The 24,546-nt window shown below is 47.9% G+C and overlaps 1 protein-coding gene across 17 annotated transcripts in view; it reads left to right on the top strand.

Moving 5' to 3' along the window:
- Positions 1-24,546, top strand: part of LOC107658398 (WAP four-disulfide core domain protein 5-like) — a 56,352-nt gene that overhangs the window by 22,716 nt on the left and 9,090 nt on the right. For 9 of the 17 annotated variants that reach the window (XM_016446941.1, XM_016446960.1, XM_016446991.1 and 6 more), the window contains 3 exons: positions 4,782-4,830; positions 5,029-5,112; positions 15,424-15,469. The exons of 4 other annotated variants lie outside the window; for them this stretch is intronic. In XM_016446941.1, coding sequence (XP_016302427.1) covers positions 4,782-4,830; positions 5,029-5,112; positions 15,424-15,469 — 179 coding nt within the window. Of the gene's footprint in view, positions 1-4,781; positions 4,831-5,028; positions 5,274-15,423; positions 15,470-24,546 lie in introns of those variants that run through there. 4 more of the 17 variants (XM_016446948.1, XM_016446933.1, XM_016447007.1 and 1 more) reach the window with 3 other exon arrangements.

Below are 24,546 nucleotides of genomic sequence, written 5' to 3'. Positions count from 1 at the left end.
AAAACAGAGAACTCAACTCTCACGTGAGAGGAGAACTCTGAATTCAGAAAGGAGTAGCGTGCTCATAGGCAACTCTTTGATAAAGGGGAGCACTGCTAAACACTACCACGAGAACAGCCCACGGAGCGAGGAATCCAACTCCTCAGAAGGGAGAGAATTCAAACGTTCGAAAGAGGGCACCATGCTCGCAATAACCCTCAATGGTGAGGGGATCGATGCTTCAAAAGTGTGTCAACAGAGACACAGTGGTAGAGGGGTCTAAACCAACTCAGAGAAAGGGAACAAGGCTAATAACGCGTAACCCTTAGCATACAGGATTTCAGAAAAGTGCGCAAAGCATAACGTGCACACTTACCACCTATGTGGATTTTAGAAAGTGCGCAAAGCATAACGTGCACACTTACCACTTATGTGGATTTTTAGAAAGTGCGCAAAGCTTAACGTGTTCACTTACCTTAGTATGGATTTAAGAGTTTTCCAAGCATCTGCTCACAGATACCCGGAAGTACTGAGCCAAACGGGAGAGGCAAGCTCAAATACAACCCTCTAAGGTGAGGGGAGCACTGCCTGAGACAGCATTACACAAGAAGGTTCTCGCAAATGCCACCTATACTTCCCGCTCGATGCCTCAGCAAGAGGGCATATCCTGGTGACTAGGAGGCCCCTCAGGGCGACCTAGATACGGTAGACCAGAAATCAAGGAAATGAGTAGATAATGAGGTATCACTCTGATCCGGACAAAAGCGCTGACGCCCTGTCTGGATCACATCCCTTAGGTCTTTTACCTACCTTCCTTTGACCCGCGATTCTTCCTACCCCTACCCGCGGGCGGGGGAGGAGCACGAGCCGCGACATTAGCCTTCTGTGCCTGTCTCTGATCCTCAAACCGAGACGGGCCAAGACCCCTGGGTTGTTCGGGCTCAGACCTGGACCTTTGTGAAGGCTGCTGAGTGCGCCTTAGCCTTCCTGAACTTCTCGACCACCGTCTCAATGGAGGTACCAAAAATACGGAAGGGCGAAACCGGCGCATCGAGAAGAAAGACCCTCTATTTTTTAAATGACATGAGACTTTGTGACTTCCTGCACTTGCTATACTTTTTTTATTTTTTATTTTAGTACTTGTAAGTATAGTCATTTTTCAATAAATCCAGAAGCAAGACGTGAAGAAAAAAAAAAAAAAACTAGGGAGTGGAAATGGCCACTATAGCTAATGAGTGAAGGCCTGCCCAATCTAACTATTAGTAAAATTTATTATATAATATAATAAAAATTATATTAGAATAATAATTTAGCCGTAAATAAAATGATCTACATTGTTTGAATGGTACTGTATTGCACCAATTACTATTACGGTGCCAACCATCTCAGAGGGTCGATTACCACAGTTGATGCCCAATGGCCACAAGAGAAATGAAGCACAGGCAGTTGTACTAAGTTGTACTGATTTACTCTTGAAGATGTTGAATAGCAATAATCAATACACTGTGTACTTATTCATCATGGTCTTCCTCATCCTCTCTGTGTACTCGGGCAAGGACAGCCTTGATGTCCCTTTCTCATCCATGATCAGATTCCAGTCTGAATACAGCAATGAGGGTCATGATGGACGGCAAATACAGGTGAAGGTGGACACGGTGGTCAGCTGCTTCATGCAACTGGCACAGCTGTGTTGAGATGGCAGTAGATGTGGGTTCAACGCCTGTAAATATATCATTGTCAGAACAATATGTTTGAATAAAGCTTTGTTTCATGTGTTGTTAACTTGTATTTATTTATTTTCATGGTTACTTTTATTCTTTTACTCCTATATTCATGTTTCCTGTTGTTGTCGTCAGTAAATAAAATATAATTGTTTCATTAATCTATGCATTAATTCATTACTTTACTGAAAATTGAGATGTATTCACATTGGCTGCATTTGTCTAGTGTGTATTCATGCATAGCAATGGCATTTGACAAAAGAAATGACATTTTGCTTGTTTTACTAAAATTATATATAAAATCAATTAATTACTGGTCAGCATTTATCATTATTATTGTAAGTGTTGGGGTGGGCTAGCAATGCATTCTGGGGTAATCTTATTTTTTAAGTAGTAATTCTTAAATTTTTTTGAGTATAATATCAACAGTCTTCTCCAAAGGCGAGATCTTCAAGCAGCTGCCTGACGTTGTCTTTGTGCAGACATTGCAAACGCTTAAGTAGTAATTCTTAAATTTTTTTGAGTATAATATCAACAGTCTTCTCCAAAGGCGAGATCTTCAAGCAGCTGCCTGACGTTGTCTTTGTGCAGACATTGCAAACGCTGAGGAAAAACGTAGGTAGGGTTGTGGAGTTACTGATGCTATGAAGTGTTAGTGCACCTGTCCCTCTTATCTTCCTTATTACTGCAGAATTTATAATTACACACAAGCTCAGGTAAAGATGATTGTATCTTTAACAATAAACACTCATAATAGAAGCATAATTGTAATGGGTTTGTGTACAACACATACACAGAAAAAAAGGCACCATTACTCTATCTTTGAATAATCATAATGTTCATACAATCATAATGCATCGAAAATTGCATTTGTTGCTGTTGCTATTTATAAGCCTGAGGGATGAAACAAAGAGAATTAAACTCAACAAGAAAAAGAGGAGAACAAAGATCTCAGTTTTGCACATAAAAAGGAATCAACAACATATTAAAAAAACAACAATTTGGGGTTTTCATAGTAAAATAGGCCTATAATATCTTTAAGGATAAAACTGTGGGTCATATTAGCACAGTAAAAATTTAAAAACATAAATCAACCCAAAATGCATTGGTTATACTACAATCACAATAAATGGGCTGCTGTTTCTTCAACAAGACCACAACATGAGCAGATTTCATCAACATCAAAACATTTACAGATAGCTAGATGAATTAAATAAAGTTGTTTCGCTTGTTATTACGTCGTAGATCACATGATAACGTCAACATGGCGATGATGATACATTGATATGTAATTTCACTTGATTCAATTCCTCCATCCTCGCGTCCTTCCCTCGCATCCTGAAGGGGTGGAGTTAAGACACGAGGAAAGGAAGCGAGGATGCACAAATAAGAATTGAGAAGCACCCAGTGTCGCCATAGAAATGCACAATCCTCTTGTAATTAGGCTTCCTTAATTATTATGACATGGCGTGAACGCAGCATTCAGCTCATCTAACCCCAATCAAACACACCTGAACAAGCTAATCAAGGTCTTCCAGATTACTAGAAAACTACAGACAGGTGAGTTTGATCGGGGTTGGAGTTGACCTGATCTCCTTGGATCTTTAAAAACGTCTTTTCCTTGCGTCCTTCCCTCGCATCCTGAAGGGGTGGAGTTAAGACGCGAGGAATGGAAGCGAGGATGCACAAATAAGGATTGAGAAGCACCCAGTGTCGCCATAGAAATGCACAATCCTCTTGTAATTAGGCTTCCTTAATTATTATGACATGGCGTGAACGCAGCATTCAGCTCATCTAACCCCAATCAAACACACCTGAACAAGCTAATCAAGGTCTTCCAGATTACTAGAAAACTACAGACAGGTGAGTTTGATCGGGGTTGGAGTTGACCTGATCTCCTTGGATCTTTAAAACCCCATTTTACAGAGGTTTATGTTGCAGCAGCACGGTTATTCGTTTTAGTTTTGTGCGCTTCGCTGTCAGCTGCTCCTGACGCACCAATTCAGTGCATTTTCCAGCAGAGCTCATTGTGAGATCGCAGATCGGGAGGATGACAGCTCGAGTGTATTGCTCTTTGATTGCTGTTTTGTGTCTGTCTGGATACCTGAGCATTACAGATGCTACTCCAGGAAAAACCACAGGTGAGAATATCTGTTAACTTCATTACACAGCCTGCAGAAATAAGTGACTCAGTTTTGCAATGAGTAGAGTATGAGAAACTTTTGATTGAAGCAGATGAATGTAAAATGTATATTAAGGTTTGAGACACGTATTGCAAAACCCCTGCTTTCCAAATGCTGAACCCGCACTCTCTGGCCTCCCCTAATGTTCCTCTTGAACCCTCTGGGGGTCCTCAAAAAAAAAAAACACAAAAACCCACATTGCAATAACACATTGAATTCAATAAGTCTTAAATGGAGACTGAAGTGTTTAAAACTTTTAATATAAGTGAATGAAGATGTTCAGCATTCAGTGACGCTTTCGGTCTTGTGTCTGAATAACAGCAAAGCCTGGAGAGTGTCCAGACCAATCATCTGGAATAAAATCGTGTACCACGTCCTGTATCCTGGTCTCTTGCTTGAAACCAATATGGAAGTGACTTAAAACTGCATTTCATCGACTGGCCGCTAGAGGCTGGCTCCAAAAGGGAGTCAGTCCCATAGACCTGCCATGTTAAAATGCCCAACTTTACAGCAAAGAAATTGACAGCCTGGTACAAATAGTGGTTTTGGTCTATATAGGTAATTTTGCCCTTCATGACAACTGTGAGGGGGGTGAGTTTGTTTAACTCATCTGTTTAAATTATATTAAGCCTTAAAGTTCTGCATAATTAAGGTCGTGGCTACTTGAGTGACGGGTGGACTGCCGCTCTGCTCCAGAGTGTGAAACTTAGAAAAATGGCTTTAAAGACTTGTTTATCCAGAAAAACTATGGGTAGGACACTGGAAATCTGGCAATTAGGTGTTTTAATAAATTCTCAAACTTCATTTTCACCGTTATTGTAGGTACTCTGCCTTTTGCACTGTCTGCAAATGAGTGGATACCGTTTTGCAACTAATTTATTTGCAATGTTTGCTAAAGGGAAGTGGCTGGGGAAGTAGTCAGGGAAGTGGTCCAGGTCAGGGAAGTGGCTGGGGAAGTAGTCAGGGAAGTGGTCCAGGTCAGGGAAGTGGCTGGGGAAGTAGTCAGGGAAGTGGTCCAGGTCAGGGAAGTGGCTGGGGAAGTAGTCAGGGAAGTGGTCCAGGTCAGGGAAGTGGCTGGGGAAGTAGTCAGGGAAGTGGTCCAGGTCAGGGAAGTGGCTGGGGAAGTAGTCAGGGAAGTGGTCCAGGTCAGGGAAGTGGCTGGGGAAGTAGTCAGGGAAGTGGTCAGGGAAGTGGTCAAGGTAAAGGAAGTGGTCGGGAAAGTGGTCATGGTCGGGGAAGTGTTAAAGGTCGGGGAAGTGGTTATTGAAATGATCATGGGCATTTTGCATAACCCTTACTGGTGATCTTTTCAATTCAGTGCTTTATTCATATGGCATGTTTTCCATGTTTGCTCAAACAGTTAAGAGATTTCTGTCTTTCTCTTGGCCCCTCCCCCCCAAAAAAAATTAAAAATAAAGAGAATTGCGATTTTGAGGAGTTGATTGAGATGTGTGTAGTTTGTTTATTGCAAATTATTTATTCTGAAGCCATGTTCTCATAAGTTTTCTATTAGCTGTGACTATTTCTATTTTTAATAGGGTGGTTTTTATTTTATTTGTGTTCTTCGTGGGCTAATGAAACTTAGCTCAACCGATCCGTTCAGAACACTGAATCAATCAGCATTGAATCGGCTGATTGCTGTGAGGTGTGCTATGTTCTGCCTAAAATGTACATTTTTCACATTTTTGCCGCAGCTGTTTTCCGCACCCTTTGCAAAAGTTTATACTCGTCTTCTCATGGAGGTTCTCCAGATGGTCAAGAGTGACCGATGCATCTGCCTCATGAGCTGCAGTCAGTTTCTCTGTACACGTCATCCACTTTTAAGAAGTACAATTTTAAAGTTGTACTTTTTGAACTTTTACTAGTAAGCCTACACAGTATAATGTTTCAGGAATTACAAACGCTAGTGTAAATTACGAGTCAATGCTGTGATTGACAGTAATAAAGCAACGGATGGAACAAAACATCTGATGAGCCGCTATAAAAAACAAAAATAGAGCTGTGCCTTAAATGATTTAGAATAAATTCAGAGTAACAAAACTACTGCAGCAGCAAGTCTGTTGACTGAATATATTTAGCAGCTGCTACAGTTAAAGAAAACGTAATGTAGTTTTTTTTTTAACTAAATCTACAAAATACTTAAATATTTTAATTGTACCATTAGCGGTCACAAACTTCTGTAGTAGGATTAAGAGAATTCTATCAAATCAATCCATACATTCACAATTAATTTCTCCCACAAGATTTCAAAGACTTCCAAACAAAGTCTTAGAGAAAGGACTACTTGACAACAAATTGAAATGGTGTTCAGCAGCAAGTGTCATAATGGATTCACTAACAAGAGACACATCTCCAACAGGGAAGTGGTCCAGGTCAGGGAAGTGGCTGGGGAAGTAGTCAGGGAAGTGGTCCAGGTCAGGGAAGTGGCTGGGGAAGTAGTCAGGGAAGTGGTCCAGGTCAGGGAAGTGGCTGGGGAAGTAGTCAGGGAAGTGGTCCAGGTCAGGGAAGTGGCTGGGGAAGTAGTCAGGGAAGTGGTCCAGGTCAGGGAAGTGGCTGGGGAAGTAGTCAGGGAAGTGGTCCAGGTCAGGGAAGTGGCTGGGGAAGTAGTCAGGGAAGTGGTCCAGGTCAGGGAAGTGGCTGGGGAAGTAGTCAGGGAAGTGGTCCAGGTCAGGGAAGTGGCTGGGGAAGTAGTCAGGGAAGTGGTCCAGGTCAGGGAAGTGGCTGGGGAAGTAGTCAGGGAAGTGGTCCAGGTCAGGGAAGTGGCTGGGGAAGTAGTCAGGGAAGTGGTCCAGGTCAGGGAAGTGGCTGGGGAAGTAGTCAGGGAAGTGGTCCAGGTCAGGGAAGTGGCTGGGGAAGTAGTCAGGGAAGTGGTCCAGGTCAGGGAAGTGGCTGGGGAAGTAGTCAGGGAAGTGGTCCAGGTCAGGGAAGTGGCTGGGGAAGTAGTCAGGGAAGTGGTCCAGGTCAGGGAAGTGGCTGGGGAAGTAGTCAGGGAAGTGGTCCAGGTCAGGGAAGTGGCTGGGGAAGTAGTCAGGGAAGTGGTCCAGGTCAGGGAAGTGGCTGGGGAAGTAGTCAGGGAAGTGGTCCAGGTCAGGGAAGTGGCTGGGGAAGTAGTCAGGGAAGTGGTCCAGGTCAGGGAAGTGGCTGGGGAAGTAGTCAGGGAAGTGGTCCAGGTCAGGGAAGTGGCTGGGGAAGTAGTCAGGGAAGTGGTCCAGGTCAGGGAAGTGGCTGGGGAAGTAGTCAGGGAAGTGGTCCAGGTCAGGGAAGTGGCTGGGGAAGTAGTCAGGGAAGTGGTCCAGGTCAGGGAAGTGGCTGGGGAAGTAGTCAGGGAAGTGGTCCAGGTCAGGGAAGTGGCTGGGGAAGTAGTCAGGGAAGTGGTCCAGGTCAGGGAAGTGGCTGGGGAAGTAGTCAGGGAAGTGGTCCAGGTCAGGGAAGTGGCTGGGGAAGTAGTCAGGGAAGTGGTCCAGGTCAGGGAAGTGGCTGGGGAAGTAGTCAGGGAAGTGGTCCAGGTCAGGGAAGTGGCTGGGGAAGTAGTCAGGGAAGTGGTCCAGGTCAGGGAAGTGGCTGGGGAAGTAGTCAGGGAAGTGGTCCAGGTCAGGGAAGTGGCTGGGGAAGTAGTCAGGGAAGTGGTCCAGGTCAGGGAAGTGGCTGGGGAAGTAGTCAGGGAAGTGGTCCAGGTCAGGGAAGTGGCTGGGGAAGTAGTCAGGGAAGTGGTCCAGGTCAGGGAAGTGGCTGGGGAAGTAGTCAGGGAAGTGGTCCAGGTCAGGGAAGTGGCTGGGGAAGTAGTCAGGGAAGTGGTCCAGGTCAGGGAAGTGGCTGGGGAAGTAGTCAGGGAAGTGGTCCAGGTCAGGGAAGTGGCTGGGGAAGTAGTCAGGGAAGTGGTCCAGGTCAGGGAAGTGGCTGGGGAAGTAGTCAGGGAAGTGGTCCAGGTCAGGGAAGTGGCTGGGGAAGTAGTCAGGGAAGTGGTCCAGGTCAGGGAAGTGGCTGGGGAAGTAGTCAGGGAAGTGGTCCAGGTCAGGGAAGTGGCTGGGGAAGTAGTCAGGGAAGTGGTCCAGGTCAGGGAAGTGGCTGGGGAAGTAGTCAGGGAAGTGGTCCAGGTCAGGGAAGTGGCTGGGGAAGTAGTCAGGGAAGTGGTCCAGGTCAGGGAAGTGGCTGGGGAAGTAGTCAGGGAAGTGGTCCAGGTCAGGGAAGTGGCTGGGGAAGTAGTCAGGGAAGTGGTCCAGGTCAGGGAAGTGGCTGGGGAAGTAGTCAGGGAAGTGGTCCAGGTCAGGGAAGTGGCTGGGGAAGTAGTCAGGGAAGTGGTCCAGGTCAGGGAAGTGGCTGGGGAAGTAGTCAGGGAAGTGGTCCAGGTCAGGGAAGTGGCTGGGGAAGTAGTCAGGGAAGTGGTCCAGGTCAGGGAAGTGGCTGGGGAAGTAGTCAGGGAAGTGGTCCAGGTCAGGGAAGTGGCTGGGGAAGTAGTCAGGGAAGTGGTCCAGGTCAGGGAAGTGGCTGGGGAAGTAGTCAGGGAAGTGGTCCAGGTCAGGGAAGTGGCTGGGGAAGTAGTCAGGGAAGTGGTCCAGGTCAGGGAAGTGGCTGGGGAAGTAGTCAGGGAAGTGGTCCAGGTCAGGGAAGTGGCTGGGGAAGTAGTCAGGGAAGTGGTCCAGGTCAGGGAAGTGGCTGGGGAAGTAGTCAGGGAAGTGGTCCAGGTCAGGGAAGTGGCTGGGGAAGTAGTCAGGGAAGTGGTCCAGGTCAGGGAAGTGGCTGGGGAAGTAGTCAGGGAAGTGGTCCAGGTCAGGGAAGTGGCTGGGGAAGTAGTCAGGGAAGTGGTCCAGGTCAGGGAAGTGGCTGGGGAAGTAGTCAGGGAAGTGGTCCAGGTCAGGGAAGTGGCTGGGGAAGTAGTCAGGGAAGTGGTCCAGGTCAGGGAAGTGGCTGGGGAAGTAGTCAGGGAAGTGGTCCAGGTCAGGGAAGTGGCTGGGGAAGTAGTCAGGGAAGTGGTCCAGGTCAGGGAAGTGGCTGGGGAAGTAGTCAGGGAAGTGGTCCAGGTCAGGGAAGTGGCTGGGGAAGTAGTCAGGGAAGTGGTCCAGGTCAGGGAAGTGGCTGGGGAAGTAGTCAGGGAAGTGGTCCAGGTCAGGGAAGTGGCTGGGGAAGTAGTCAGGGAAGTGGTCCAGGTCAGGGAAGTGGCTGGGGAAGTAGTCAGGGAAGTGGTCCAGGTCAGGGAAGTGGCTGGGGAAGTAGTCAGGGAAGTGGTCCAGGTCAGGGAAGTGGCTGGGGAAGTAGTCAGGGAAGTGGTCCAGGTCAGGGAAGTGGCTGGGGAAGTAGTCAGGGAAGTGGTCCAGGTCAGGGAAGTGGCTGGGGAAGTAGTCAGGGAAGTGGTCCAGGTCAGGGAAGTGGCTGGGGAAGTAGTCAGGGAAGTGGTCCAGGTCAGGGAAGTGGCTGGGGAAGTAGTCAGGGAAGTGGTCCAGGTCAGGGAAGTGGCTGGGGAAGTAGTCAGGGAAGTGGTCCAGGTCAGGGAAGTGGCTGGGGAAGTAGTCAGGGAAGTGGTCCAGGTCAGGGAAGTGGCTGGGGAAGTAGTCAGGGAAGTGGTCCAGGTCAGGGAAGTGGCTGGGGAAGTAGTCAGGGAAGTGGTCCAGGTCAGGGAAGTGGCTGGGGAAGTAGTCAGGGAAGTGGTCCAGGTCAGGGAAGTGGCTGGGGAAGTAGTCAGGGAAGTGGTCCAGGTCAGGGAAGTGGCTGGGGAAGTAGTCAGGGAAGTGGTCCAGGTCAGGGAAGTGGCTGGGGAAGTAGTCAGGGAAGTGGTCCAGGTCAGGGAAGTGGCTGGGGAAGTAGTCAGGGAAGTGGTCCAGGTCAGGGAAGTGGCTGGGGAAGTAGTCAGGGAAGTGGTCCAGGTCAGGGAAGTGGCTGGGGAAGTAGTCAGGGAAGTGGTCCAGGTCAGGGAAGTGGCTGGGGAAGTAGTCAGGGAAGTGGTCCAGGTCAGGGAAGTGGCTGGGGAAGTAGTCAGGGAAGTGGTCCAGGTCAGGGAAGTGGCTGGGGAAGTAGTCAGGGAAGTGGTCCAGGTCAGGGAAGTGGCTGGGGAAGTAGTCAGGGAAGTGGTCCAGGTCAGGGAAGTGGCTGGGGAAGTAGTCAGGGAAGTGGTCCAGGTCAGGGAAGTGGCTGGGGAAGTAGTCAGGGAAGTGGTCCAGGTCAGGGAAGTGGCTGGGGAAGTAGTCAGGGAAGTGGTCCAGGTCAGGGAAGTGGCTGGGGAAGTAGTCAGGGAAGTGGTCCAGGTCAGGGAAGTGGCTGGGGAAGTAGTCAGGGAAGTGGTCCAGGTCAGGGAAGTGGCTGGGGAAGTAGTCAGGGAAGTGGTCCAGGTCAGGGAAGTGGCTGGGGAAGTAGTCAGGGAAGTGGTCCAGGTCAGGGAAGTGGCTGGGGAAGTAGTCAGGGAAGTGGTCCAGGTCAGGGAAGTGGCTGGGGAAGTAGTCAGGGAAGTGGTCCAGGTCAGGGAAGTGGCTGGGGAAGTAGTCAGGGAAGTGGTCCAGGTCAGGGAAGTGGCTGGGGAAGTAGTCAGGGAAGTGGTCCAGGTCAGGGAAGTGGCTGGGGAAGTAGTCAGGGAAGTGGTCCAGGTCAGGGAAGTGGCTGGGGAAGTAGTCAGGGAAGTGGTCCAGGTCAGGGAAGTGGCTGGGGAAGTAGTCAGGGAAGTGGTCCAGGTCAGGGAAGTGGCTGGGGAAGTAGTCAGGGAAGTGGTCCAGGTCAGGGAAGTGGCTGGGGAAGTAGTCAGGGAAGTGGTCCAGGTCAGGGAAGTGGCTGGGGAAGTAGTCAGGGAAGTGGTCCAGGTCAGGGAAGTGGCTGGGGAAGTAGTCAGGGAAGTGGTCCAGGTCAGGGAAGTGGCTGGGGAAGTAGTCAGGGAAGTGGTCCAGGTCAGGGAAGTGGCTGGGGAAGTAGTCAGGGAAGTGGTCCAGGTCAGGGAAGTGGCTGGGGAAGTAGTCAGGGAAGTGGTCCAGGTCAGGGAAGTGGCTGGGGAAGTAGTCAGGGAAGTGGTCCAGGTCAGGGAAGTGGCTGGGGAAGTAGTCAGGGAAGTGGTCCAGGTCAGGGAAGTGGCTGGGGAAGTAGTCAGGGAAGTGGTCCAGGTCAGGGAAGTGGCTGGGGAAGTAGTCAGGGAAGTGGTCCAGGTCAGGGAAGTGGCTGGGGAAGTAGTCAGGGAAGTGGTCCAGGTCAGGGAAGTGGCTGGGGAAGTAGTCAGGGAAGTGGTCCAGGTCAGGGAAGTGGCTGGGGAAGTAGTCAGGGAAGTGGTCCAGGTCAGGGAAGTGGCTGGGGAAGTAGTCAGGGAAGTGGTCCAGGTCAGGGAAGTGGCTGGGGAAGTAGTCAGGGAAGTGGTCCAGGTCAGGGAAGTGGCTGGGGAAGTAGTCAGGGAAGTGGTCCAGGTCAGGGAAGTGGCTGGGGAAGTAGTCAGGGAAGTGGTCCAGGTCAGGGAAGTGGCTGGGGAAGTAGTCAGGGAAGTGGTCCAGGTCAGGGAAGTGGCTGGGGAAGTAGTCAGGGAAGTGGTCCAGGTCAGGGAAGTGGCTGGGGAAGTAGTCAGGGAAGTGGTCCAGGTCAGGGAAGTGGCTGGGGAAGTAGTCAGGGAAGTGGTCCAGGTCAGGGAAGTGGCTGGGGAAGTAGTCAGGGAAGTGGTCCAGGTCAGGGAAGTGGCTGGGGAAGTAGTCAGGGAAGTGGTCCAGGTCAGGGAAGTGGCTGGGGAAGTAGTCAGGGAAGTGGTCCAGGTCAGGGAAGTGGCTGGGGAAGTAGTCAGGGAAGTGGTCCAGGTCAGGGAAGTGGCTGGGGAAGTAGTCAGGGAAGTGGTCCAGGTCAGGGAAGTGGCTGGGGAAGTAGTCAGGGAAGTGGTCCAGGTCAGGGAAGTGGCTGGGGAAGTAGTCAGGGAAGTGGTCCAGGTCAGGGAAGTGGCTGGGGAAGTAGTCAGGGAAGTGGTCCAGGTCAGGGAAGTGGCTGGGGAAGTAGTCAGGGAAGTGGTCCAGGTCAGGGAAGTGGCTGGGGAAGTAGTCAGGGAAGTGGTCCAGGTCAGGGAAGTGGCTGGGGAAGTAGTCAGGGAAGTGGTCCAGGTCAGGGAAGTGGCTGGGGAAGTAGTCAGGGAAGTGGTCCAGGTCAGGGAAGTGGCTGGGGAAGTAGTCAGGGAAGTGGTCCAGGTCAGGGAAGTGGCTGGGGAAGTAGTCAGGGAAGTGGTCCAGGTCAGGGAAGTGGCTGGGGAAGTAGTCAGGGAAGTGGTCCAGGTCAGGGAAGTGGCTGGGGAAGTAGTCAGGGAAGTGGTCCAGGTCAGGGAAGTGGCTGGGGAAGTAGTCAGGGAAGTGGTCCAGGTCAGGGAAGTGGCTGGGGAAGTAGTCAGGGAAGTGGTCCAGGTCAGGGAAGTGGCTGGGGAAGTAGTCAGGGAAGTGGTCCAGGTCAGGGAAGTGGCTGGGGAAGTAGTCAGGGAAGTGGTCCAGGTCAGGGAAGTGGCTGGGGAAGTAGTCAGGGAAGTGGTCCAGGTCAGGGAAGTGGCTGGGGAAGTAGTCAGGGAAGTGGTCCAGGTCAGGGAAGTGGCTGGGGAAGTAGTCAGGGAAGTGGTCCAGGTCAGGGAAGTGGCTGGGGAAGTAGTCAGGGAAGTGGTCCAGGTCAGGGAAGTGGCTGGGGAAGTAGTCAGGGAAGTGGTCCAGGTCAGGGAAGTGGCTGGGGAAGTAGTCAGGGAAGTGGTCCAGGTCAGGGAAGTGGCTGGGGAAGTAGTCAGGGAAGTGGTCCAGGTCAGGGAAGTGGCTGGGGAAGTAGTCAGGGAAGTGGTCCAGGTCAGGGAAGTGGCTGGGGAAGTAGTCAGGGAAGTGGTCCAGGTCAGGGAAGTGGCTGGGGAAGTAGTCAGGGAAGTGGTCCAGGTCAGGGAAGTGGCTGGGGAAGTAGTCAGGGAAGTGGTCCAGGTCAGGGAAGTGGCTGGGGAAGTAGTCAGGGAAGTGGTCCAGGTCAGGGAAGTGGCTGGGGAAGTAGTCAGGGAAGTGGTCCAGGTCAGGGAAGTGGCTGGGGAAGTAGTCAGGGAAGTGGTCCAGGTCAGGGAAGTGGCTGGGGAAGTAGTCAGGGAAGTGGTCCAGGTCAGGGAAGTGGCTGGGGAAGTAGTCAGGGAAGTGGTCCAGGTCAGGGAAGTGGCTGGGGAAGTAGTCAGGGAAGTGGTCCAGGTCAGGGAAGTGGCTGGGGAAGTAGTCAGGGAAGTGGTCCAGGTCAGGGAAGTGGCTGGGGAAGTAGTCAGGGAAGTGGTCCAGGTCAGGGAAGTGGCTGGGGAAGTAGTCAGGGAAGTGGTCCAGGTCAGGGAAGTGGCTGGGGAAGTAGTCAGGGAAGTGGTCCAGGTCAGGGAAGTGGCTGGGGAAGTAGTCAGGGAAGTGGTCCAGGTCAGGGAAGTGGCTGGGGAAGTAGTCAGGGAAGTGGTCCAGGTCAGGGAAGTGGCTGGGGAAGTAGTCAGGGAAGTGGTCCAGGTCAGGGAAGTGGCTGGGGAAGTAGTCAGGGAAGTGGTCCAGGTCAGGGAAGTGGCTGGGGAAGTAGTCAGGGAAGTGGTCCAGGTCAGGGAAGTGGCTGGGGAAGTAGTCAGGGAAGTGGTCCAGGTCAGGGAAGTGGCTGGGGAAGTAGTCAGGGAAGTGGTCCAGGTCAGGGAAGTGGCTGGGGAAGTAGTCAGGGAAGTGGTCCAGGTCAGGGAAGTGGCTGGGGAAGTAGTCAGGGAAGTGGTCCAGGTCAGGGAAGTGGCTGGGGAAGTAGTCAGGGAAGTGGTCCAGGTCAGGGAAGTGGCTGGGGAAGTAGTCAGGGAAGTGGTCCAGGTCAGGGAAGTGGCTGGGGAAGTAGTCAGGGAAGTGGTCCAGGTCAGGGAAGTGGCTGGGGAAGTAGTCAGGGAAGTGGTCCAGGTCAGGGAAGTGGCTGGGGAAGTAGTCAGGGAAGTGGTCCAGGTCAGGGAAGTGGCTGGGGAAGTAGTCAGGGAAGTGGTCCAGGTCAGGGAAGTGGCTGGGGAAGTAGTCAGGGAAGTGGTCCAGGTCAGGGAAGTGGCTGGGGAAGTAGTCAGGGAAGTGGTCCAGGTCAGGGAAGTGGCTGGGGAAGTAGTCAGGGAAGTGGTCCAGGTCAGGGAAGTGGCTGGGGAAGTAGTCAGGGAAGTGGTCCAGGTCAGGGAAGTGGCTGGGGAAGTAGTCAGGGAAGTGGTCCAGGTCAGGGAAGTGGCTGGGGAAGTAGTCAGGGAAGTGGTCCAGGTCAGGGAAGTGGCTGGGGAAGTAGTCAGGGAAGTGGTCCAGGTCAGGGAAGTGGCTGGGGAAGTAGTCAGGGAAGTGGTCCAGGTCAGGGAAGTGGCTGGGGAAGTAGTCAGGGAAGTGGTCCAGGTCAGGGAAGTGGCTGGGGAAGTAGTCAGGGAAGTGGTCCAGGTCAGGGAAGTGGCTGGGGAAGTAGTCAGGGAAGTGGTCCAGGTCAGGGAAGTGGCTGGGGAAGTAGTCAGGGAAGTGGTCCAGGTCAGGGAAGTGGCTGGGGAAGTAGTCAGGGAAGTGGTCCAGGTCAGGGAAGTGGCTGGGGAAGTAGTCAGGGAAGTGGTCCAGGTCAGGGAAGTGGCTGGGGAAGTAGTCAGGGAAGTGGTCCAGGTCAGGGAAGTGGCTGGGGAAGTAGTCAGGGAAGTGGTCCAGGTCAGGGAAGTGGCTGGGGAAGTAGTCAGGGAAGTGGTCCAGGTCAGGGAAGTGGCTGGGGAAGTAGTCAGGGAAGTGGTCCAGGTCAGGGAAGTGGCTGGGGAAGTAGTCAGGGAAGTGGTCCAGGTCAGGGAAGTGGCTGGGGAAGTAGTCAGGGAAGTGGTCCAGGTCAGGGAAGTGGCTGGGGAAGTAGTCAGGGAAGTGGTCCAGGTCAGGGAAGTGGCTGGGGAAGTAGTCAGGGAAGTGGTCCAGGTCAGGGAAGTGGCTGGGGAAGTAGTCAGGGAAGTGGTCCAGGTCAGGGAAGTGGCTGGGGAAGTAGTCAGGGAAGTGGTCCAGGTCAGGGAAGTGGCTGGGGAAGTAGTCAGGGAAGTGGTCCAGGTCAGGGAAGTGGCTGGGGAAGTAGTCAGGGAAGTGGTCCAGGTCAGGGAAGTGGCTGGGGAAGTAGTCAGGGAAGTGGTCCAGGTCAGGGAAGTGGCTGGGGAAGTAGTCAGGGAAGTGGTCCAGGTCAGGGAAGTGGCTGGGGAAGTAGTCAGGGAAGTGGTCCAGGTCAGGGAAGTGGCTGGGGAAGTAGTCAGGGAAGTGGTCCAGGTCAGGGAAGTGGCTGGGGAAGTAGTCAGGGAAGTGGTCCAGGTCAGGGAAGTGGCTGGGGAAGTAGTCAGGGAAGTGGTCCAGGTCAGGGAAGTGGCTGGGGAAGTAGTCAGGGAAGTGGTCCAGGTCAGGGAAGTGGCTGGGGAAGTAGTCAGGGAAGTGGTCCAGGTCAGGGAAGTGGCTGGGGAAGTAGTCAGGGAAGTGGTCCAGGTCAGGGAAGTGGCTGGGGAAGTAGTCAGGGAAGTGGTCCAGGTCAGGGAAGTGGCTGGGGAAGTAGTCAGGGAAGTGGTCCAGGTCAGGGAAGTGGCTGGGGAAGTAGTCAGGGAAGTGGTCAGGGAAGTGGTCAAGGTAAAGGAAGTGGTCGGGAAAGTGGTCATGGTCGGGGAAGTGTTAAAGGTCGGGGAAGTGGTTATTGAAATGATCATGGGCATTTTGCATAACCCTTACTGGTGATCTTTTCAATTCAGTGCTTTATTCATATGGCATGTTTTCCATGTTTGCTCAAACAGTTAAGAGATTTCTGTCTTTCTCTTGGCCCCTCCCCCCCAAAAAAAATTAAAAATAAAGAGAATTGCGATTTTGAGGAGTTGATTGAGATGTGTGTAGTTTGTTTATTGCAAATTATTTATTCTGAAGCCATGTTCTCATAAGTTTTCTATTAGCTGTGACTATTTCTATTTTTAATAGGGTGGTTTTTATTTTATTTGTGTTCTTCGTGGGCTAATGAAACTTAGCTCAACCGATCCGTTCAGAACACTGAATCAATCAGCATTGAATCGGCTGATTGCTGTGAGGTGTGCTATGTTCTGCCTAAAATGTACATTTTTCACATTTTTGCCGCAGCTGTTTTCCGCACCCTTTGCAAAAGTTTATACTCGTCTTCTCATGGAGGTTCTCCAGATGGTCAAGAGTGACCGATGCATCTGCCTCATGAGCTGCAGTCAGTTTCTCTGTACACGTCATCCACTTTTAAGAAGTACAATTTTAAAGTTGTACTTTTTGAACTTTTACTAGTAAGCCTACACAGTATAATGTTTCAGGAATTACAAACGCTAGTGTAAATTACGAGTCAATGCTGTGATTGACAGTAATAAAGCAACGGATGGAACAAAACATCTGACTATAAAATATAAAAAACAAAAATAGAGCTGTGCCTTAAATGATTTAGAATAAATTCAGAGTAACAAACAGCAGCAAGCAGCAAGTCTGTTGACTGAATATATTTAGCAGCTGCTACAGTTAAAGAAAACGTAATGTAGTTTTTTTTTTAACTAAATCTACAAAATACTTAAATATTTTAATTGTACCATTAGCGGTCACAAACTTCTGTAGTAGGATTAAGAGAATTCTATCAAATCAATCCATACATTCACAATTAATTTCTCCCACAAGATTTCAAAGACTTCCAAACAAAGTCTTAGAGAAAGGACTACTTGACAACAAATTGAAATGGTGTTCAGCAGCAAGTGTCATAATGGATTCACTAACAAGAGACACATCTCCAAGTTATCAAATCAATTAACACCATTGTCTCAAATAAGCAAAAAAAACAACAACAGATGAGCCCCCAATTGTTACATAACTACCCATCTAGGGCTGGGGAGCCAGTAAAAAAATAAGAAAATATCTAAAGGAAAAAAAAAAACTCTTGGAGAACCAGGGCAATCCAACCTCCCGTCCCAGAGTCTACACAAACACCAGTTCGAATTAATATCTTTTTTAATTTGAAAAGATAAACCGAAACCGTAATCTCAAAGGAAGTGTTAACAAACATATAGGGAACAAAGACTTCAGGGACCCGTTCTTCATAACTCGCTTAATAAATCTGAGATGATTTGAAAGATGCCAGACTGCTCCCGAGCAGGTTTAAGCTTACGGACCTGTTGCTATGACAGCAAGTCCAGGATGAGCTTCGAAGAACCAAACAATCCAAGATCATGCCAAATGAACAATCAAATCCAGCTAACTGAGTTAGCGACGTACGAAGAACGGGCCCCAGGGGAGAGCTAGGCCAAAATAACAAAACCAAAATAACTACCCCAAGAATATTTATAAATTACCTAGAAAAAGATAATCCAAAAATAAAGCACATAAAGCTTCCCTCTCTTCCTGTCTGCCCCATAACCAGGAGAAAAAGAGAAGTACAAACAAAAATGGCACCCTCCCCCTACATTCCCTTAAATCAAAAGGAACATAAAAATACTAGTTAATATAACACAGAAATAATCAAAAGGTTTTAAACAACTTCAGTTCTCTTTCTGTTCAAGAACACAACAAAATCCTGAGTTCACAACAGATCAAATAAATCAAACAACGAATGAATCCATTAGAACTGCAAATTCCTTAGGTCTAACTGGTACTTTAAATATATTCAAAAATGCCTTATGTTAATAAAACTCCATCATTGTTTAAGATCTGGCTAACTAATATAATATTGTTACCAAACCAGCAATTAAAAAATAGAGATGTATTTTTGTATAGGATGTCGTTGTTATTCCAAATATAGTATCTCCTTAGTGAGAAATTATGTTTATAGGCCAGAGTCCATGCCATAAGAGCTTGTTTATGAAATTTTGCAAGCTTAACCGTTATTTTTTCAACTGAATAACTGCACTTCAACAAAAATTCGAGGTCACCCAATTGCATGAATAGATAGTTGTGAAATGAGTTCCAAATACTGTCTTTATTCTTTAAATGTTGAATAAGCCAATTTATTTTAAATACATTGTTTAGAGTATCATAACTCAACACCTCTAAACCTCTAAAATTAAAAAAAAATCTCAGGTAATGTGGCTTGTTTCACCAGATAAAATCCATAAGCATTTTATCCAGTTGTTTGGTAACTTTAGGGGGAATATCCAAAGATAATGATGCATAGACTAATCTAGAGATTCCTTCAGCTTTTGAAAGAAGTACCTGCCCCTGAATTGACAAATCTCTTTGCAACCACATGGTAAATCTCTTACTAGTTTTAGTAATAGTTGGATTGAAATTCAAATCATTGCACAAATATAACATCTTTATATATGTCAGCAATCACACTAGGAAGCTGAGGTAAGTGATACGAATCAACCAGTTTACTGATATCGACAGATGTATACAGAGCAAGAGTCCAATGGTAAGTAAGATGGGTATGGAATGAGATCAAGGTTATTATCTGTGCGGTGATACAGTCTCTGTATTGCAGGCAGTCTCAGGAGCGGTGGAGTGATGGAGCAGAAGGAACAGCGGGAATGGAGACGTTGGAGGACCGTCGAGGTAAGTATCCAGGTAGGGAGTCAGGTAAGCTTGACATAGCAAATGGTAGACCAGACAATAAGCTGAGGGATCTGTGCACTGATATAGGGAGCGTGATGAGCATGGACAGGTGTGTGCAATCAGAGTCAGGTGAGTGTGATCTGGTGAGCGTTGGGGGCGGGGACTGTGGTGGCTGAGGTGATTGTGACTCCCTGACAGTACCCCCTCTTCTAGGGGCGGCTGAGCAAGGAAAGATCTAGAATGTCATCCCGGGCCACCCAGGATCTTTCCTCTGGACCATACCCCTCCCAGTCCACGAGGTACTCGAGCCGACCGTCCCGTCACTCAGCTTCTTGCAAGACAGGCGGAGACGTAGATCCCTCGTGGAGAGCCAGACTCTATCTCCTGGATGATATACTGGTGCGTTAGAACGGCGGGAGTCTGTGAAGTCCTTGTGTCTCCACACTGCCTGCTGGAGTTGGACGTGAGCTGAGTCCCAGACCCTCTCGCTCACCCGGAAACAGTGGTCCACAGCTGGAACTTCGGAGGGTTCCTCCGTCCAGGGAAACAGGGGAGGCTGGTACCCGAGTATGCACTGGAACAGTGTGAATACTGTGGTGTTCTGCTTGAGGGAGTTCTGTGCATACTCGAACCACGGGAGGAACCGGCTCCAGCTGTGCTGATCTTCATGGCAGTTTGACCTGAGGTACCGTCCGAGCTCTTGGATCTTTCGCTCAATCTAGCCGTTGGTCTGTGGGTGGTATCTTGACCAGTGTTGGGAGTAACGCATTACAAAAGTAATATTACAGTAGTATATTACTTTTTGCTGTAACGCAGTAATATAACGCATTATTAATCAAATTTGGGTAATATTATTACTTGTTACAATCTCAGTAATGCACGTTACAACAACATATTTTAACTAAAAATCAGAACCACTGCAAAACAGCACCAGACAATAAATTCCGTGGGTAAAATACTTTGTCTATTTCCTGTTGCTGTAATTCGATGGTTGAGATGACAGACAGATTCTACATTTGTGAGATGGGCATACTGCGGGGTCGGAGAAGAGAAAGAATGCGGCGGATGAGCGCAGACAAGCAACAGAAATTAAGTTTAACTAAAAATAACCATTTGTTTTTATTAAATCATAGTCTACATATAAAAGGAATTAATACATGAAATGTATTTGACTCAAATAATTAACAGATTAACAAAAAGAAAGAAAAAAGACAATAATGTAAAATATGCTGAGTTTGGTTCATTTTTGTGGCACTCTCTGCAAAAGTTCACGGAAAGGAAACCGAGATGACAAGCGCATCTTAAAATTAAAGTAAACGCGTTGCAGTTTAGAAGGATCTGTATGACCAAAAATTACGGATTATTATATGTTTCCGCTGTTCGATTGCGCCAGCGCCTCACTCACACACATACAGCATTGCAAACATTGCAGCCTTTCATTATCAGAATAAAATAGTCAACCAAATATAGATAAACTGGTTAATTAAAATCGTCCGTACAGTCCATGTCATTCAGCCTGAGCTCGGGCCAAGCATATTTGTTCATGTGAAGAGTGATATTTTCTTTTTCTTTTTTTTCCGGAAAGCACGTTTAGTAGACTACAAAAGCATGGTTTACATACTAAATAGGCTAATAGTTTATCATTCAAATACATCGTGAATATGTAAAAACATTTAGATTCGTGCCGAATGATAGAGGTAGGCTGCGTGAGAACAAAGGCGTTTGCTTTCGGTTTCGCTCTAAATTAATTCGTTTTGGCTTGTTTAGCAACTTATATTTTTCATTCTTGTTTTGTTCTGAATACAGTTAAATTTAAAGGATTTGTTGTGGAGTGAGGAGAGCTAAAATAGCCTATAGGTTTGCTATTGTGTTTATTGCTTGTTCATTAGGGCCTATAACATTCCGTGTTATTTACCGCTATTATTTCTGAATGTAGGCTAATTGCGGTTTGTGCTTGAAAGTGAAAGTAACTCATAAGTAACTTAAAAGTAGTGTAACGCATTACAATTCAGAGACGGTAATATTGTAATGTAACTAATTACTTTTAAAAGGAAGTAATGAGTAATATATAATGTATTATATTTTGGAAGTAACTTGCCCAACACTGATCTTGACGACAGGCTGGCCGTGACCCCTAGGAGCTTGCAGAATGCTCTCTAGACGTGAGAGATGAACTGAAGTCCCCTGTCAGAGATGATATCTTCTGGGATGCCATAATTTCTGAAGACATAGTGGAATAAACTTTCTGCTGTCTCCATGACCGTAGGGAGACCCTTGAGAGGGATCAGACAGCATGCCTTGGAGAATCAATCAACGGCAACCAGAATATAGGTGTTACCATCCGAGTTGGGAAGATCCGTGACAGTGTCAACACCAACGTGTGACCAGGGTCTCCGTGGGATGGGCAAGGGAACCAGCTTTCCAAACGGGAGCTGCCTAGGGTTCTTGGATATGGCACAGACTTGAGCAGCTGTGGACGTACTGGATGACATCCTGGGTCATACTGGGCCAGCAGTAATGAGCCTGAAGGAGCGAGAGGGTGCGCTGGCTGCCTGGATGTCCAGAGCCCGGAGACTCATGAAGCGAGCCCAGAAGGGATTGAAGCAGGGAGGATGGAACATAGGTTTTCCCTTCTGGGCCTCCCAGTGGAGCAGGCTCTTAGCGGGTGGTGATGCGGATCTGATCGTCAAGGTCCCATTGGATGGGACAGACCTTGACAGCTGGAGGGAGGATGGGTTCGGGTTTGGTGGGAGCATCCGGGGAATGAATGCGAGAGAGAGTCAGCTTTAACATTACGCTCACCAGGTCTATAACTGATGGAGAAATTAAATCTGGTGAAGAAGAGTGCACAGCGTGCTTGTCATGGGTTGAGTCTTTTGGCACTTCGTAGGTATTCTAGGTTCTTGTCATCAGTAATCACTGTGAAGGCGTGTTGAGATCCCCCCAACCAGTACCGCCACTCTTCTAGAGCCAGTTTGTTTGCGAGCAGTTCCCAGTTACCAGTGTCATAGTTCTGCTCCACTGGGGTGAGTTTCCTTGAGTAATAGGATGGAGACGAGGAGGCTCTCCGTGATACTGAGAAAGCACTGCTCCCACTTCCGTGGTTGAAGCGTCCACTTCGACGATGAAAGGGAGTTGCGGGTCCGGGTGTTTGAGGATGGGAGCAGTGCTGAAGGCTTCCTTGAAGAGTTGAAAGGAGGCTTGGGCTTTGGGGCTCCAGGACAGAGACTTGGGCTTTCCGCGGAGCAATAAGGTTAGGGGTGCCATGAGGAGACTGAAGTTCTGGATGAAGCAACAGTAGAAGTTGGAAAGTCCAAGGAATCGCTGGAGTTCTTTGACTGATTGGGGCTGAGGCCACTCATGGATGGCTTAAACTTTCCCTTGGTCCATCTGGATACCTTCGAGACTGATGACGTAGCTGAGGAACTGGACCGTGGTCCGGTGGAACTCGCATTTCACAAGCTTCAGGTAGAGGTGGTATTTCCTGAGCTGTTCTAGGACCTGCATCACATGTTGGCGATGTTCGGCCAGGTTCCGGGAGTATATCAGGATGTCGTCGACGTAGACGATCACAAAATGATGGAGGAACTCCCGGAACACCTCGTTCATGAACCCCTGGAAGACTGACAGTGAGTTAACAAGGCCGTAGAGCATGACCTGGTATTCATAGTGGCCAGATGGAATAATGAAGGCTGTTTTCCACTCGTCACCCTCCCGGATGCGAATGAGGTTGTATGCACCCTGCAGGTCCAGCTTGGAGAAAATGCGAGCTCCACGGAGTTCCTCGAGGGCAGCCGGGACCAGGGGAAGTGGGTATGGCAGCTTGATAGTTTGAGAGTTCAGGGTCTGGTAATCAATGCAGGGCCTCAAGCCCCCGTCAGTTCAGTTCAGTGGTTTAGCCTACTACACCACATAAGTAATGAAGCTATATCAAAAATAAGCATGTAATTGTAAACATATGAAATTAAATTTAGCAAGAAATTGAATGCTGACACCATGAGATGTAACACGTTTTACTCTGTTTAATTGTTTTATAGGTAGTGGTGCTCATGGAGAGCATCACACGAATGTTTGGAGCAAACACACAGCGATAGTGTGGAAGACTTTTATTAACTAATCAAGTATAATCAATGTGAATCTAGCCATTTATGTATCAAGTTATTCTACTGTTATAATCATGTATCTGCCTGTGTGTGAGGCCTGCATGAGAATGGAATGTGCAGACAGTGCAGGGGTACAGTATATGGTGGAGCTGCACACTCTATTTGGACATTACACAAAATATACGATGAGACCTCCTTGGTGCAGACATTACAAAAATACAGTATATGGTAAAGTTGCATGTCTTGACATTAGACAAAATATATGATTAGGCCTCCTCGTTTCACTTAAAATAAATTCTACATCCTAAAAGCAGGCTGGGGACACAGCCAAAAGAGGTAAAAGAGTTGATAAAAAATAATCATATGTATGAAATGTATTGAACATGGACACGCCTTCGGGAAACACTGTATAAAAGAGAGTACAGACACAGACTCTATAGATTGTTCTGCAGAGCTTTCTCGGTTTTATTGTCTCTTGATAATAAAATCTCTTCTAGCATCAAAACCCCAAGACTTTAAGAACGATTCCTCACAACATCAGCAGAAGCCACCACAAATTGGGGTCACGAACAGGATTGGAAAGGAGCAGAGGGTGGAGGACCACTTTGGGCTGGCTTGACGAACAACACTAACAGTGGCCACTAAACAATAAGGTAGGCAATTTTTTAGCTTATATAATTGGTGTTGTTTGCCAGAGTCGGCCTGTGGTGGTATGGACACTCGAAAATGCTCCTCCAAATTTAAAGAACAAAAAGAGAGAGAGAAAAAAAATGGTTTTGATTCCAGAAGAAATAATTGCATGCACCATCTTTAAATAGAGCAGCTACACCTCCACCTCTCCTAACAGTCCTGCAGACACTCATGAAAGTAAAGTTAGGAGGGGTTGTTTCATTGAGGACCGTTGAGGACCGTTGCACTGCAGCTGTCTATAATGCAGATTCCAGTCTGAATACAGCAATGAGGGTCATGATGGACGGCAAATGCAGATGAAGGTGGGCATGGTGGTCAGTGTTTCATGCAACTGGCACAGCTGTGTTGAGATGGCAGTAGATGTGGGTTCACCGCCTGTAAATATATCATTGTCAGAACAATATGTTTGAATAAAGCTTTGTTTCATGTGTTGTTAACGTGTATTTATTTATTTTCATGGTTACTTTTATTCTTTTACTCCTATATTCATGTTTCCTGTTGTTGTCGTCAGTAAATAAAATATAATTGTTTCATTAATCTATGCATTAATTCATTACTTTACTGAAAATTGAGATGTATTCACATTGGCTGCATTTGTCTAGTGTGTATTCATGCATAGCAATGGCATTTGACAAAAGAAATGACATTTTGCTTGTTTTACTAAAATTATATATAAAATCAATTAATTACTGGTCAGCATTTATCATTATTATTGTAAGTGTTGGGGTGGGCTAGCAATGCATTCTGGGGTAATCTTATTTTTTAAGTAGTAATTCTTAAATTTTGAGTATAATATCAACAGTCTTCTCCAAAGGCGAGATCTTCAAGCAGCTGCCCGACTGTCACGAATCCAGTCTATGAACTTCCGTTCACTCACCACCAGAGGTCACGCACTCACTACATTGACTCTCACACCACACAGACTGTTACATGTCATTCCGGACTACAGTTCCCATCATCCATTGCACTGATTACACACACAGCTGAATCCAATCAGACATGCTTTATAAGCCCTGGACTTCCTCGTTCAAATCGCCAAGTATTATATGCGCATATTGCTAGTCAGTGATAGCTACGTTTTGGAGCCATTTCGTTAGTCATTGTTTATTTCCAAGTCCTAGTCTTAGTCTAGTTTTGCCTTGCCTGTTTTCCGGTCCTTTGACTATTGCTCGTGTTTACAGATTACCCCTTTTGTCAAGCCCTCTGGATTACGTTCGCCGATCGATGACCCATGCTTGTCCTAGGATTACTCTTTGTCTTGCCTGTGTTGTACCTGTTTGCCATTGTTTGACCCATGCCTGTTATATGACCACGTCTTGGAAATAAAGCATTGCATATGGATCCGCACGTCTCACGTCTCGTTAGCCCCGTTACACATACATACACCCAAAAATATACAGTTAAAGAAAAAGGAAAACCG

This window comes from Sinocyclocheilus anshuiensis, unplaced genomic scaffold (genome assembly GCF_001515605.1).
Source record: "Sinocyclocheilus anshuiensis isolate Anshui unplaced genomic scaffold, SAMN03320099.WGS_v1.1 scaffold53, whole genome shotgun sequence".
NCBI classification, from domain to species: domain Eukaryota; kingdom Metazoa; phylum Chordata; class Actinopteri; order Cypriniformes; family Cyprinidae; genus Sinocyclocheilus; species Sinocyclocheilus anshuiensis.
This window is presented reverse-complemented; position numbering and strand designations above follow the sequence as displayed.